Source organism: Entelurus aequoreus, linkage group LG10 (genome assembly GCF_033978785.1).
Source record: "Entelurus aequoreus isolate RoL-2023_Sb linkage group LG10, RoL_Eaeq_v1.1, whole genome shotgun sequence".
Taxonomy (NCBI): Eukaryota; Metazoa; Chordata; class Actinopteri; order Syngnathiformes; family Syngnathidae; genus Entelurus; species Entelurus aequoreus.
Window position 1 is genome coordinate 37,750,572 of NC_084740.1, and position 17,728 is coordinate 37,768,299.

General features: G+C 39.8%; 1 protein-coding gene across 1 annotated transcript in view; it reads right to left on the bottom strand.

Moving 5' to 3' along the window:
* Positions 1-17,728, bottom strand: part of LOC133658568 (mitochondrial import inner membrane translocase subunit TIM50-like) — a 63,444-nt gene that overhangs the window by 29,299 nt on the left and 16,417 nt on the right. Inside the window, exon 4 of the mRNA XM_062060745.1 lies at positions 2,332-2,353. Coding sequence (XP_061916729.1) covers positions 2,332-2,353 — 22 coding nt within the window. The remainder of the gene's footprint in view (positions 1-2,331; positions 2,354-17,728) is intronic.

The following is a 17,728-nucleotide window of genomic DNA, read 5'->3' on the forward strand; positions in this document are numbered from 1 at the left end:
TCTCGTTGTTTTTCGGTAAGTAGAATCACAGCTGACCTGGACATTTGAAAGTTCTCTTGCCGTCTGAGAAGTGTTGTATCCGAAGTAGCTGCAATCGCTTTCTCTTAACTCCTATTGGCCAAGTACAGTATGTTAAATATTTCAAGTAAATTAAAATCATACTTTCCATATGCCAAACAAGTGTTGAATTTCATTGTTAAATTAGAGTGATCACAGCGTCTGTGTATTTACAATTTTACAATCACTTGATTTAACCGCGTAAAGCTGAATTTTCTCGATTATAACCACTTTTTGAAGTGGAGTAACAATTTCTAAACTGTTTGTCTTTCCGCTTACAGATTACTCAAAGAGAATAGTCTGTAAATCGAGAATTTGATCTGAATTGACTCGTTTGCCCAAGAATCATATCAAATCATGAGTGGACGAAAGATTCACATCCCAATTTTGCAGTAAAAGTAAAAGTAAAAAGTAAAGCCCGACAACCGTTTCCTTTGACGTCACCATTTTCTGTGCATACGGTGCCATGTTTCCAGGTATTTGTGGTTTTTGACGAAAAGTGGGTGGCGGGTGCCAGTTGGAGGAGGGGAAGTAGAAATGAACTAACAATATCTGCTCCCTCAGGGATCATCAAGTTTTAACTTGGTCTCTAAGCCCATCAGGGATGATTTGGCCCTAGTTCCTAAATCCCCAAAAGGTTGTTGAAGTCATGATTGGCTCTTATTATTTGAGGTGGGCTGAAGGGAAGTGATCATGGAAGCCATTCAATAGAGTTTATCAGCTTTCACAAAGATCAATATGTCTTCACATCATGCACAAATGCGCACAACAAACAAAACAGAATTAAGTTGTCTTTGTTATCGCCATGACGATGCCATTCTGTTTCAATGGAACCAGAGCAACACTTGTCTGGACATTTGCTCTGAATGAAATTAAATGTGTGCATGTGTGTGCGCGCGTGTAGGCACGTGTGGGACAGCTGGGAGGTCAATCTGTCGCCCCAAAATGGTGCAGTCTAATTAATTCTGATCGCCTGCTAATACCAAACTCTCACTGGTCAATAGATCTTTGGTTCTGTAGGTCCGGTCCAGCTGATGCATGCACTATCCTCCTCCTGTTCATAAAATCAATCCTTCTCTCCTCCATTCAAACTACCGCTAGCCTTCTGGACCAGATTCCGTTCACTGAGTCTCGGTTTACAGACATTGTAATGAATAGTGCACACATTGGGTGTTTTATCAGTTTTCTACCGCTGTGGGGCAGTCAGAGCCAAGGCAGAGATGGAGACAGATGGACAGACCGCCATCGACGGTGAGGACGATGAGGAGAGATGAAGCCAGGAGCAGGAGCGCGATAAAATTACAGACAGAAAGGGATCTGCACACTGTTAAGAGGAAAGTGGTCCACAGGGACTAGTTCATGATGGACGAAGGGGGAGGATAAAGAGGAGGAAGTCTGTCGGGACAGACTGGGCCTCTGGTAGTTATTGACAAAGTGCTTATTGGTATCAGCAGGCGATCAGAAATCGTTTAAAGCGAGAGTCTAATTGGTACCACTGCTCTGAATCCTTTCGAAACCTGAACCTTATAAAACTTTCAACAATTTTATGAGGAAAGTTAACGACAACAACCGGACCACCAAAGAGAGATGGGATCACAACACATGTTGTACATACAGCAGATGTTGGCATATCCAAACTTTTCTGTGAGAGCTAACTATATAATGTCCTCTCCCTGCAACAGACTGATCCTGTGGACATGTTGTTGGGTTCTGGACCTTTACCAAAAGCTTTCCTAAATAGTTTTCATGTCATGACATTAAGAGGTGTTCTTTTGTCCGATCGTTACGGAAATGTGTGTGGTAAGAGTGGTCAGATGGCAGTTTGGGGGATGGAAGAATGATGGGTCATGGTGGGCATATGGATGGCTGACACGCACACACACTCATGCGCATATATACAAACAGCAGTTGGCAGTGCCAGTGAGGCCCTGTGGAGTGATCAATCATTCAAACACTGACCCCTACACACACACGTCCGTGCCAAAAATTAGCACACACGTTTGTGTAAGAACACATTTGCATGCATGTAAGTGCATTGTGACCATCTGATGCGTTTTGTTCTCCTGCTTTTGTGATGTGAGAAGTCTTAAAGACATTCAGCAGACAAAACAGCAGAAAAGTTCAAACACCCTTCACATGTCTTGTTACTTGAAAAAGTCTTCAAAAACAGATGGACACATTCGCCTAAGAGAAAGTGTGTTGTCATTTCCATCGCTACCACCACTTACATGGGTTTTGTATGAAAGAAAAAAGTTGTTGCATGTTCACACTCACCTTTGTCAAACTCGTCAGGAATCTGAGGGAGACAAAAAAAAAAGATGATTACACAACTGCGTGCGCTTGTTGACAGTCAAATCACAACTGTGCAATTTGTGTGTTCACACAGTACATGGGGAGGTAATTTCAGGTCCTTTTTACACTAAGGTTATCCAGGGTAAATCCCACCTAACCTTATCCTTGTCCACACACACACAATGGTCGTTTAAGACCCCCGTCCCCCGTCCGCCGGCGCAAGGCAACCTAGTTCGCATGCGCGGAAAATGCGCACGTCATAGTCACATCCAGTGTTGCTTTGTGTGCAAGTTCTTAAATTAAATTTAACTTATTTGAACAATATCCAGTGTTGTGGTATTTAAACTACTGGAATCCAGTGTGCTGTGGGGCCCTATTGTGGTGAATCCCACCTGAGCCATAATATATTAATCAAATCTTCAATGGACACGTGAAAGTTAACAATGTAATGAAGAACATTTTACATCAATCAATCTAGGGATCTAGATATCTGGTCAGGACACTCCTCACTCTTTTGCCTTCACCTTCATTGTCCATTCGTCTTTGGTGACTTTATATACTCTGGACCTAGACGTTGAGTCCGAGACATACATGGCAGACAATAACTGATACAGTCTGCTTTGCCAGTCCAAAATCAATCACTGTTTTCCATAGTCTTCCCTCGACGGTCAGGTAATACAAAGTACACGCTACCTTTATTTAGAGCCCGCATTCTCGTTGTCTCTTCTTCGACAAATGGACAAAGTTTTTCGGTAAGTAGAATCACAGCTGACCTGGACATTCGAAAGTTCTCTTGCCGTCTGAGAAGTGTTGTATCCGAAATAGCTGCAATCACTTTTTCTGAAGGTATTCTTGTGGGATGTCCACAAGTGTCTGTACAGACGAAAGGAGAAACACGGGCATGTCTGGATGACTCGCCTCCATCTTTCCAGTGGTTAGCTCCAAGTTACGAAACCACTTTATTAAGAAGCTGGCTGTGGCGCGTTCTTTCTGGCGTCACTTCCTCTCTGAACTCAGTTTGTAAACAATCGATGAGTCCATACAAAGCTAAGAGCCGGAGATTCAAGAAATACACGGCGCTCTTACCCGTGTAAAAAATGATCCAAGGATGGAGACCTTAAACAATGGTTTAGTGGAGCTGACAGGGTGCTTAGGCTAAATAATTATTATTTTAAGGAGTTATCCGGCTTAATGTAGACAGGGCCTTAGGAATACAGTAGGGTACGTTCCAAGACCTCCAGTGAATAGTGAAAAAAGGAGAAAATTGGGCAAACCCATGAAAAGAAACAAATGCCTGTTTTAGATACGGTAAACCCTATAACAGTGTTTCTTAAATATAGGGCCTGGGCCCATTGTTGGACCGCGAGTGCCCTCTAGAAGGCCGGCAAAAAATATCGGTTTCTCAGCATTACAATTGTAGTACAGTTTTCCACCACATGTGGCAGTAATGACAATATCAAACAAACAGAAGAAGTGTGGAGCTAAAGTTTTAGAGAAGTTTTTTGAGTGCAAAAATTATGACTAAAGGGGTGAAACTGTATTTTCATTTGCACTTTAATTTTATTGAAAATTTGGTTAAACTTTTTTTTTTTTTTTTTAGCACTACAAAGTTGTAGTGGTAATCTTTGTTTCCTCCGTTACTTATGAGTCGCTTCTTAGGCAGTTTATTTATTTTTCAAATCAGCCTAAAGTGTATGTGTATACATTATAATCTTTGTGATTAACACATGGTTTTATATCTTTTGACAAGGTTGTAAAGTGTAAACAGGTTAGATTTAATTATTAAATACGACCAGAAACGAGAGTAATATTACTAATTCAGTGTTTTTTGAGTGGGCCCCTCTGTTGCGCCCTGAGGTCCAAAAGGTCAAGAACCCCTGCTATAATATGCCACTCGCAGTTATTACAATACTGTACTTACATCTTCCTGCTGGAAAATGTTGAGATATAACTTGAGACAGCGCCCTCTGCTGGATTTATAGCTGCAGCACTTCCCCCCCTGCAGATTGTGTCAGCAAACCGCTTACTATTAAGTTTCCCCCAAACATTATAATTTTCAACCTAAAGCAGAGAAACGACATCTGCAAATATGAGGGGCAACAAATGGCGAATAGACAGCGATGTACCGTACTGCATATACCAAAACATTGAGTCACTAATATTGTGTACAGTACTTTTACAGGGATCATATTGTGTAAAGTATGACAATAAAAGTATATCAATATTAATGCCAAACATGTCAGCACCATGACAACACACAGGATAATGTTGCCATCTAGTGGCTGAAGAGAAACACAGCAAGATCTTCTATTTAGTTTCAGTCATCAACATTGTGCACATTTACTGTTAGTAATCAGCAGATCATGTCCAAATCCAGCCAATAGCACTAAAATCAGCGTGAGAAAGCTGAGGTGAACACTGGGAGAGTTCCTCTCATGTGGTCATCAGACTAACACACAAGTGACATCTGTAAAATAGCTCCTTGGTCTGAGCGAGGTGTGAACGAGGCCGCCTAGCCCTCGTCGGCACCTCGGCTCTGTGAGAGCGGGGGTAAGTGGGTTCCCACAGCCTGTCTGGGTTCGACTCACAACACATTAAACTGAGTCCGTGTGAGAGCCGTACACAAATGTTAACATAAATCATGATCGCTCAGTGACGGGATTTGTAACGTTTGCATCAAAGGACGCTAAAAATGTCCACTTGTCAACTCATCAGTGTTTAACAAAGCACAAAAAAGGAAAACAAACAAAATGTGTCTTTTTTAAAACATAAATTTGCAAAATTTGAACAGATTAGTCACTAAAACACAATTGTAACTAAGTAATAAATCACTTATCTGAAATAAAATCCAAATTATAACAGCAACACCAGCAGCAATAGAAAACTTGCAAGATTTTACACTATTTTAAGAGCAAACATGCCGTACAATTAATCAAAAATTTATAATTGATACACAATTTTGGCTATTTATACTGGCTTTAACAGCAGCGTTTGCTGGTGAATCCTAAATGCAATTGAGCAAAACTAAGTGGCTTACATCCTTACTTGCACAATAGCCATCACCTTCAAGCACTTGTTGCGGGTAGTCGAGTTTGCATCTTTTGAGGTCAAGTACAGCAAAACTTTCCAGCTTTCAACCTGAGCCTTTTAGCCACACGCACGTCTGCGCAGGTGAAAAACTAACGTTAAAACTGTGGAATTAGGTGCGGCAGTAACGATACCTCACTTTTGCCTCATTCCAGTACCATTAAAATGTACAGTATAAAACATTAATTTAGCACCTAATAGGCTTGGTTACTACTAGGGGTGACCCAATACAGCTTTTTCCCTTGACTATTGACCAATACAGATAATGATCTGATACGATATCAGCTGGAATCATACATACCTTTATTATTTTATTGTGTGGAATGTTAGAAAAGGTTCGATCAAGTGAAATTATACAAACAGAGAACAACAGTAGGTATGAAAAACACTAACCTCTACATTATTAACCGCCTGGAATAGACTTATGCTGTCTTTAAGTTGAAGTGAAGTGGTAATTGCTTTTTGGTGACACCTTGTGGCTACAATAATTAATTACGCAGTAAAGTGAAGGATGAGGACACGTTTTGTTATTTTCTAATATGCTTCTTTCTGCCTTGGAGACTTTGTATGTGTAAGTAATATCATACTTGCCAACCCTCCCGTTTTTAGCGGGAGAATCCCGGTATTCAGCACCTCTCCCGACAACCTCCCGGCAGAGATTTTCTCCCGACAAACTCCCGGTATTCAGCCGGAGCTGGAGGCCACACCCCCTCCAGCTCAATGCGGACCTGAGACTGAGTGGGGACCGCCTGTTCTCACGTCCGCTTTCCCACAATATAAACAGCTTGCCTGCCCAATGAACGGAGAAGTTAAACAGGACAATACTGCCATCTAATGGATAGCCACCGGAACACTGAAATTCAAGTATTTTTTTTTTTTCTATGTAAATAAAATAAATATATATATATATATATATATATATATATATATATATATATATATATATATATATATATATATATATATATATAGCTAGAATTAACTGAAAGTCTAGTATTTCATACATATATATATACATATATATATATATATATATATATATACATATATATATACATATATATATATATACACCGTATTTCCCGCACCATAAGCCGCACCTAAAAACCACAATTTTTCTCAAAATCTGACAGTGCGGCTAATAACCCGGTGCGCCTTATATATGGATTAATATTAATATTTATTTTCATAAAGTTTAGGTCTCGCAACTACGGTAAACAGCCGCCATCTTTTTTCCCCGTAGAAGAGGAAGCGCTTCTTCTTCTACGGTAAGCAACCGCCCCATAGAAGAGGAAGCGCTTCTTCTTCTACTGTAAGCAACCGCACCCACCCCCGTAGAAGAAGAAGCGTGCGGATATTACGTTTAATTTCATTTGTGTGTTTTTGTAAAGACCACAAAATGTCTCCTACTAGGAGACACGCGTACAAGGTTCCACTGACTTTTGACATTCCTGTGAACCGCACTGTGGATACAACGGGAACACGTACGGTGAATATTCGCACCACAGGGAATGAGAAGTCGTCTTCACCGTGGTTCTAGCTTACCATGCTAACGGCCAGAAACTCCCACCCACGGTGATATTCAAAAGGAAGACCCTGCCAAAAGTGAACTTTCCAGCCGGCGTCATCATAAAAGCTAACTCGAAGGGATGGATGGATGAAGAAAAGAGGAGCGAAGACACCGGGTGACTTTTTTCACGCAGCTACGTCCCTGTTGATCTACGACTGCATGCGCGTCCACTTCACATATGGTGTCAAAAAACAAGTGAAGCACACCGAAGAAGAATAATTCGATGGATTTGTGGATGAGTAATAACTTCAGAAAGTGAGCTTTAAATGTTTATTTTGTGTGTTGTGTGACACTAACGTTCGAGCAACGTTGAGTTATTGATGTTGCTATTGCTCTGCACTATTTTGAGTGTTACTATTTTTGTGATTGCACATTTGCACATTACATTTTGGGAGTGAACAGAATTGTTAGAACGCTGGTTTGTAATATATTATTAAAGTTTGACTGACCTATCTGACTGTTTTGTTGACATTCCCTTTAGCGTAGCGTAGGTGCGGCTAATAACACGGGGCGGCTAATAGGTAAACAAAGTTTTGAAATATGCCGTTCATTGAACGTGCGGCTAATAACACGGGGCGCCTTATGGTGCGGAAAATACGGTATACATATATATATATATATATATATATATATATATATATATATATATATATATATATATATATATATATATATATATATACATATATATATATATATACACACACAGGTAAAAGCCAGTAAATTAGAATATTTTGAAAAACTTGATTTATTTCAGTAATTGCATTCAAAAGGTGTAACTTGTACATTATATTTATTCATTGCACACAGACTGATGCATTCAAATGTTTATTTCATTTAATTTTGATGATTTGAAGTGGCAAAAATGAAAATCCAAAATTCCGTGTGTCACAAAATTAGAATATTACTTAAGGCTAATACAAAAAAGGGATTTTTAGAAATGTTGGCCAACTGAAAAGTATGAAAATGAAAAATATGAGCATGTACAATACTCAATACTTGGTTGGAGCTCCTTTTGCCTCAATTACTGCGTTAATGCGGCGTGGCATGGAGTCGATGAGTTTCTGGCACTGCTCAAGTGTTATGAGAGCCCAGGTTGCTCTGATAGTGGCCTTCAACTCTTCTGCGTTTTGGGGTCTGGCATTCTGCATCTTCCTTTTCACAATACCCCACATATTTTCTATGGGGCTAAGTTCAGGCGAGTTGGCGGGCCAATTTAGAACAGAAATACCATGGTCCGTAAACCAGGCACGGGTAGATTTTGCGCTGTGTGCAGGCGCCAAGTCCTGTTGGAACTTGAAATCTCCATCTCCATAGAGCAGGTCAGCAGCAGGAAGCATGAAGTGCTCTAAAACGTGCTGGTAGACGGCTGCGTTGACCCTGGATCTCAGGAAACAGAGTGGACCGACACCAGCAGATGACATGGCACCCCAAACCATCACTGATGGTGGAAACGAAAGCAAATTTTGCATTTCCTTTGGAAATCGTGGTCCCAGAGTCTGGGGGAAGACAGGAGAGGCACAGGATCCACGTTGCCTGAAGTGTAGTGTAAAGTTTCCACCATCAGTGATGGTTTGGGGTGCCATGTCATCTGCTGGTATAATAATTTTAAAATACTTTGATCATGGCACTACTTCTCCGTAAAGAAAACCAATTCTTTTTTGTGCTTACCCATGACTAAAAGTAAACAGACAACATGCTTTTTTCCAAAATAGTGTACGTTGTTTTGTAGCCCGCAGCTATCTGAGCTAACGCTAACAGCCTACTTAATGCTACGCAGGAAACTGAACGTGTTTGGATTCAAACTGAAATTGTCGCCAACACACCAACGTGTCAGGTGATTGGCGTTAAAAGTGATGTCTGGTCATCTCACAACTGCTATCCAAGCTATTTTCCTTCTCTTTATTAGCTCACTAAACCAAGTTTCTTTCCATGTTGGAAATGAGAAAAATCTCACCAAATAATTTTTCCCCTGTGTTATGTTTTCAACTTTCTAAAATAAATACAAATTTAGTCTTGCATTTAGCCATGTAAATAAGCTATGTAGATTCCTGCAAAACCCACAATACATTGTGTTTTCTACGTCACTCTTTCAAGCCCTCAAATTCAGCTTAAGGCCACCTACAACCCCTGAATTTTTTTTTACGAATCACCAGTCTTGGAGGATGTTCATTTAGTTGTTCAATTGTGTAGAAAAAAGCAGACAACAGACATGACACAAAACTATAGTTTTTAAGTGGCAACTTTCTGGCTTTAAGAAACACTACAATAAATCAAGAATATAAATTGTGGTAGTCAGTAACAGTTTCATTTTTAGATCAAGAGAAGTAGAAATTATGGAATCACCCAATTCTTAGGATAATAATATGGAATCACCATGTAAAATTTCACTTCCAAAGCTAACACTTGCATTGATATTAAATCTGTACATTCGTCTGCAGTTAAAAAGGAGTGTTCACACCTTGGAGAGCTGTTGCACCAGGTGGATTGACATGAATCAATCTACACAAGAGTATCAATTGAAACAAAGAATGGGATTATCAAACTTCTTCAAGAATATAAATAATCACACAATGTCGCAAAAGATGCTGATTTTTCACAGTCAACTATGTCTAAAATCTGCACCAAGCCCAAATAACATAGGAAGGTTATAAAAGGCAAGCATACTGGTAGACCAAGGGAAAAATTAAAGCGTCAAGGCAGAAAACGTCAAGCAATATGTCTTGAAAAGAGAAAATGCACAGCAAAACAAATGAAGAACAAATGGGTGGTAATTTGAGTAACAGTCTGTGACTGAACTGTAAGAAAGAGCCGAAAGAAAATGTGACTAAAACAGAGAAAAGCTCAACCAAAGCAGTCATTAACATCTAAACAGATAAAACAAGGTTCCAATGGGCTAAGGAAAGGCAATGGTGGACTACGGCTGACTGGATGAAAGTCATATTCAATGATGAATGGTGAATCTGCGTTGGGCAAGGGGATGATGTCGGAACTTTAGTTTGGTGCCGTTCCAATGACATTTATGAAGACAACTGCCTAAAGAAAACACGGACATTTCCACAGTCTTTGATGATATGGGGATTTTCCTTGAAAAAGGATACATAAGGTCAATGGCATGGCCTATAATTGAAAATATATGGTGGAAATTAAATAAAATGGTCCATGACAAGACTCCCATCTGCAAAGCTGATCTGATAACAAGAATCCGAGAAAGTTGGAGCAAGATTAATGAAGAGTTCTGTTTGTCACTCGTTAAATCCATGCCTCGGCGACTGCAAGCTGTTATAAAAGCCACAGGCACTAGTGATGTGTTGTAGTGTTTTTTTTCATGATTCCATCATTGTTTCCTCAGAACTGAATGATTCCATAAATTTCCCTCTGCTTCATGAACAATTAAACTGTTATTGACTACCCCAATTTATTTTTGTGATTTATTTTAGTGTTTATTAAAGCCAGAAAGTTGCCATTTGAAATTACTATAGTTCATAATATAATAATATAGTTAAAATAACATCAAGGAAATTTACATATATGTGACTGAAATGTTATTGCGAGGAGAAGGAACATTTGTTTGGAAAAATAGTGTACGGTAACGCTCATTCACCCCCGAAACACATCCTAAACAAAACAATGTTGAGACGGCCACTTTGAGCAGCGGCTAAACCTCGAAACTAAAGCTCGCGAGAACAATCCATACACCTACAACACATCCCATCTGCTTGTGTTGTAGTGAACGACATCATGAATGTAACATTAATGTACTAGCAGGAGGAGAGCAGCCCCAACTTGAGAGTCACGGCCGTGCTCTTGTTTTTTTGTTTTTGTTTTTTTACAGCCTCAAGTCCTTTCTGTACTTGTCAAGCTGCACAGCACACTTCCCATTTCACAATAATAGCCCTGTGTGTCACATCTGGTCAAAAGGTTACAAAAATGGTTTCAAAAAATGTATTTGACCCAAAAATTACACTCTATGGTGGTAAAATAGGTGTAAAAACGGAATTAAAAACAAAACGGAAACACAAAATTATGTCTTTTTATATTGCTATTGTTATTTATATGTATTGTTATTACTGTTATTATTTTTACTTGTTGTGGTTTATTTGTTACTAATTAAGAGCTGTTTTTATAACTATATTTAAAGTTGAGTTTTGGTGGTACAATAAATACTAATGTTTTTAAATTAACGAACAATCGTGTAATTAATTAAAAATATAAATCAAAATAATCATGATTCTTATTTTTGCCATAATTGTTTAGTCCTACTTCAAAATAAACTGACAGGACTTTAAATAAAACGTTTTTTCTTTGCCTTATTATCCTTAGGGATATGTGTTGTCTTTTACAAATACAGTAAGGATGTGACTTTCATACAACTGGCTCTCCGGAGCTCAAGGTCTTCTGAAGGAGCTTTCAGGCAATAAAGGTGATGATACAACAATTGGGCTAAGTGGTTCTGGATGACGAGGGAGGTGGAAGAAGTGTGCCTGTACTTTGAAGTGAGTCACCACGCCTGTTGGCTGACCAGGAAACAATGGACGGCTACAAAACGAGAGACGTTTGCGACCAGACAACAACATCCTTGACCACACTGATCACTCGTGTCCTACACGTGTGCACTGCTGCCCTCTGCAGGCCACACAGCTTCAAGAATAACCTCTGACCTTTTTCCCACGCCGTGACAGCACCATTACTCTTCATTGGCCCAACTGCATTTATGCACTTTTAAATAGTCATATTTAAGTCGGAAAAAAATAAACAAATCGCCGTCACGCATTGGACTGGTTAACATTATTTGCATTTATTCTACAATGTCATCACTCGCAGTGCATCTTTGAAGAGTGCTGGTGGTGGGGTGGAGCAAAGGTGAGATAATTGTGCCGTCACAGCGACGTGCGACATGTGCCGTCTGACGGGAGCTGGACGTGAACGCATGTCTCAGGATGTGAACGTGAGATAAGTGTGCTCTTTGATGGACGCCGGGAGGAAGTGAACGCAGCAAAGAGATAAAAGACACTTGCTTTTCATCTCCCACTAGGAAATAGACACAGTAGTCAAAGGCAATGACTTTCACTGACCTTGGCATATACTTCAAATAGACAGCTTTTACAATGAGATACCATATTTTTCGGACTATAGAACGCACCTGGATATAAGCCGCAACCACTAATTTTTTTTCCTCATTAATTATCCGCACCAGACTATGAGCTGCAGATTATATACGTTGTGAAATGAGTTATTTACACATAAATATTTTGTAAATGTTTATTAACATACCTAAACCGTTTTCAAACATTGCCTGTAACACGGCAGTAAAACGGCTGATCAAACAAAACAGAAGTCATCGTCATGGACCCACTAGCTGCGGAAGCCAGCTCTCCAATAAGCTAAACAGAATCAATAACTCTACGGGGACGTTTTGGTGAATTTACTGAGGAATTTGCGAAACTGAAACAACACAAAAAGAATGCAATTGTAAGTTAATAATACTAATACAGACACTTGTAAACCTGTTAGCATATTAGCTAATGCTAACCACGCTAGCTTCATTACATTGCGATTATGCATGCAAACACTCCTACCGAAGTCACACAGTAAGAATTGTTTTAGTTATATTTTAAACTAACAAACCTTGCTTGGAGTGTTAAATAAAGAATAATTTCAAGCAAAAACAGGGGATTAAAACAGGAAGTACAATTTCAACCCGCAATACCTGCAATGAGCAAACTCGTCCTAAAGATGGCGCCCTGGCACAAACAATAACGCACCATTTCAGTCCTCTTCTCCGGTTTAATGCACACTCTTGAACACAAAAATGTATGGGCATTAGCGGAAAAAAAATCCATAAATTAACCACACCGTTTAATAAGCCGCAGGGTTCAAAGTGTAGGTAAAAAGTAGCGTCTAATAGTCCAGAAATTACAGTATATAAAATAATTAGGTTTTACAAGAAGTTATCACTAGTAGCTAGATTTGCACGGCGTGGGACGGTTGGTAGAGCAATCACATCCGTCGTGTCCTTGAGCAAGACACTACACCTTTGCTGCTGATGGGTCGTGGTTAGGGCCTTGCATGGCAGCTCCCGCCATCAGTGTGTGAATGGAAAGGTAGTGAGTGAAATGGAAGGTAGAAAAGCGCTATCCGAGTATAACCCATTGTACGGTATATCGGTACTAAAAAAGTACCGTGGTGGTAATGATTTTTTTTAAAGTACTTTACTGCCTTTTAAAAATACAGGTAGTTTTTTGTTCAACCTGATGGAGCTTGAGAGGTGCTGCAAGGAGGAATGGGCAAAATTGCCTAAAGACAGGTGTGCCAAGCTTGTGGCATCGTATTCACAAAGACTCGAAGCTGTAATTGCTGCCAAAGGTGCATCAACAAAGTATTGCACATATACAGTGAATACTTATGCACATGTGATTTTTATTTTTAACAAATTTGCAGTTAAAAAAACCCAAAATACTTCACATAGTCATTTTGGGGTATTGTGTGTAGAATTTTGAGAACAACAATTAATTTATTCCATTTTGGAATTAAGCTGTAACATAACAAAATGTGGAAAAAGTGAAGCGCTGTGAATACTTTCAGAATGCACAGTAGATATAAACATGCAAAAGACTGCACCCACACCGTTTTTCAAGTGGACAAGAGACTGGCTGTCGAGCAAATGTTGTGGGGCCACAGGAGAGATAAGTGTGCCCACACTCATGATGGCTGTCACACTGATGTGTGACATGTGCCGTCTGACAGGAGCTGGATGCCAATGTTTGTCTCAGGATGTTAGGGTGTGTCCCCACAGTAAATGGTAAATGGGTTATACTTGTATAGCGCTTTTCTATCTTCAAGGTACTCAAAGCGCTTTGACACTATTTCCACATTCACACACACCTTCACACACACATTCACACACTGATGGCGGTAGCTGCCACGCAAGGCCCTAACCATGACACATCAGGAGCAAGGGTGAAGTGTCTTGCTCAAGGACACAACGGACGTGACTAGGTTGGTAGATGGGGATTGAACCAGGAATCCTCAGGTTGCTGGCACGGACACTCTCCCAACCGCGCCACGCCGTCCCCCGGTAACGTTTGTGTTTCGTTTTTTGTTTCAGGTTAAAAAAATAAATGCATCCCCCCAGTGTCCTATCAATACTAAAGTGAATTGGGAAGTGAATTATATTTATATAGCGCTTTTCTCTAGACTCAAAGTGCTTTAAATAGTGAAACCCATTATCTACATTTTTAAGCTACATGTAACCCAGTATGGGTGGCACTGGAAGCAGGTGGGTAAATTGTCTTGCCCAAGGACAGGGTGGTGGAAGCGGGAATCGAACATGGAACCCTCAAGTTGCTGGCACGGCCGCTCTACCACCCGAGCCACGCCGTCCCATCCATGCGGAAACGTTACCTGGGTGAGAATGATGTAACACGGTGCCTCGCCATAAGTGGCGCTGTAAGCAAACAAAGCCAATGGAAGCACCAAAACTATAGAGGAAGAAACCACGCACGCGCATAAAGATCTATGCCCCGGTCGCACATCACATCAAAAGTGATAAATGATGGCTGATGCACCCAAAGAAAGTGACTCTTTTGTTTGGACAGACGACGAGGTGGTAACAGTTCTGCACGTCACACTTAATTATCAAGAGAATGTAGACTGGGAGTCCTGAAGATTCTTCATCCACTAAAAGTCGGCTGATTCTACAGCTTCCCTCCAATGCTTACAGTCACACCAGAGATAGTTCGAGTCTTGGAGTGGACAACTAAAGCAGAAATGTGCTTCTGGTAGGTGTAATCACACTTTAATCTTGACCAGCGAACTGCTATGAGCTACTTGTTATGCTACATCAGAGCTAGTTTAGCTAGCATGATGATGCAACTTTCAATGTGTTAAGTTATGATGAATAATCTTTGTGTTGTTCATATTTCCTAACATAGTGTTTGCAATGATGTGATGAAACGTTCTAAATTGTTTCCTTTATTTACTTGGGCCGGGGGTCAGCAACCCTTTAGCGCCGCCCTAATCCCACTGTTTACATTAAACATGCTTCACTGATGAGAGTATTTGGCGAGCGCCATTTTGTCCTACTAATTTCGGCGGTCCTTGAACTCACCGTAGTTTGTTTACATGAACAACTTTCTCAGACGCTGCCACAGAAAGACGTGTTTTATGCGACTTTCTTTGTCTCACTTTGTCCACCAAACCTTTCATGCTGTGCGAGAATGCACAAAGGTGTACTTTGTTGATGTTATTGACTTGTTAGAGTGCTAATCGGACATATTTGGTCACTGCAGGACTGAAAGCTGGCCCTGCGATGAGGTGGCGACTTGTCCAGGGTGTACCCCGCCTTCCGCCCGATTGTAGCTGAGATAGGCTCCAGCGCCCCCTGCGACCCCGAAGGGAATAAGCGGTTGAAAATGGATGGATGGATGGAGGACTGAAAGCTAATCGATGCTAATTAGGGATGTCCGATAATGGCTTTTTGCCGATATCGCGATATTGGCCAACTCTTTAATTACAGATATACTGATATATATACTGATATATACAGTCGTGGAATTAACACATTATTATGCCTAATTTGGACAACAAGGTACGGTGAAGATAATGTCCTTTTAAAAAAAATGAATACAATAAAATAAGATTAATAAATTAAAAACATTTTCTTGAATAAAAGAGAAAGTAAAACAATATAAAAACAGTAACACAGAAACTAGTAATTAATGAAAATGAGTAAAATGAACTGTTAAAGGTTAGTACTATTAGTGGACCAGCAGCACGCACAATCATTTGCGCTTACAGACTGTATCCCTTGCAGACTGTATTGATATATATTGATATATAATGTAGGAACCAGAATATTAATAACAGAAAGAAACAACCCTTTTGTGTGAATGAGTGTAAATGGGGGAGGGAGGTTTTTTGGGTTGGTGCACTAATTGTAAGTGTATCTTGTGTTTTTTATGTTGATTTAATAAAAAAAAAACAAAAAAAAAACGATACCGATAATTAAAAAACCGACACCGATAATTTCCGATATTACATTTTAAAGCATTTATCAGCCGATATTATCGGACATCTCTAATGCTAATATACTATGAAGGCTAGCTGTGTGTACATATTGCATCATTATGCCTCGTTTGTATGTATATTTGAGCTCATTTAATTTCCTTTACTTACACATTATCTGTATGTAATATTGGCTGCGTTTCTGATAGTTTGGGCGCAGTGTTGTTCCAGACCACAGCAAACATAACACAGCTTGCATAGATTGCAATAAATCCATTTAACTTGGACACACACATCTATACCTTTGGCCATTCTTCATAGTAGTAATTACTGTCCATCACAATCACAGCTTTGTTGTTGACAGCTGTTGCGCATGCCTTCCTTTTTAAAAAATTGTCATAATTTTCGGGTACTCTGCGGGTTTCTTTCGCCGCACGGACACAACAATACCTTCCTACCCCGGAACTAGTTTTCAAAGACTTTTGTTTCAGACCACCAAAAACGCTGTTTGCGTGGGTATAAAGGGCTGCAACTGTACATATTTTCACCCTTCTGTGGGGACAAGCCCTTAACGTGAGAGAAGTATGCTGGGAGAAAGGCAGCCAAAATGCTTGTTTTTCCCTCACATCACCTCTCACTTGGAATCACATCATTGAAAACATCTGTAAATAAAAATAATTACTAACTGTTTATTCAATGTGGCTTATGGAACACGCTGCATTAAAATGCAATTCATAGTTATAAATATTTTGTAACTGCACCTGTTGAGACCAGATGAGAACACAACTGTAAAGACGTGGTGAAAATAACTTACCAACACCAACAGTGGATCACAGAATAATAATGTAATGCTTTATATAAGAAAAAAAACAGTATCAAAAAATAAAATAAAAAAATATTTCATGTGTCGAATGTCAACTCAGTCATTTATAAAGATATATAGGCCGATGCCTGCAAGATTTAGTAAGAAGGTAACATTAGAATTCCTAAGACGTGTTCCTACCATATGTACTATTTACCTGATAGCTGCAAACCGTGCAGGGATGAGGAAAAGGCAGTCAGGTGTTATGAAAATTAATGATAGGGAGATTTCTTAGGAAGGTTCAATAGGTTGAATTCCGTCATGTGACTTTTGAACTTGTAATCAAAGTGGTGGACCACTAAACCAATATGGCTACTGTGCAGCAAACAGAGTGTGAACTATTTGAGTATGCAAGGGGCCTAGATCATACCATTAAAAGCACATACGAGCAAAAAAATCTAACTATGCAATGAAATCTTTCGCTACATGTTATCAAAATAAAGATTTGTCAAGTGATCCCAAGGATAATCCTTTGGTCGCGCCCAGACATGTCGAACTAACTGGTGCTCCAGACATCACAGATGGAAACTTGGAAAAGTATGGCGGTCTACAACTTCTTTGTGTGTGGCTGGGTCAAGGACATTGGTATCAAGACTCTACTGATAAAATATGCATAGTTTTTGCTCGGGCAAGGTTGCATTTCAGCGTCTGCAGCCATGTTTGTTGCACGCCGTTTACGAGTACACGTTTTTTCCCGTCTTTATCAAAATATAACTATGGATGTCAACATTATCTATGTGCTGAAAGATTCATTTATGATCGCTGCCTTTGGTAAAAGCTGAACTCTTTTAGGTTTTGCTCACATTCGCTTTCTTTTATCTACTCGCCGATCTGATGCTTTACGATACCCTTGT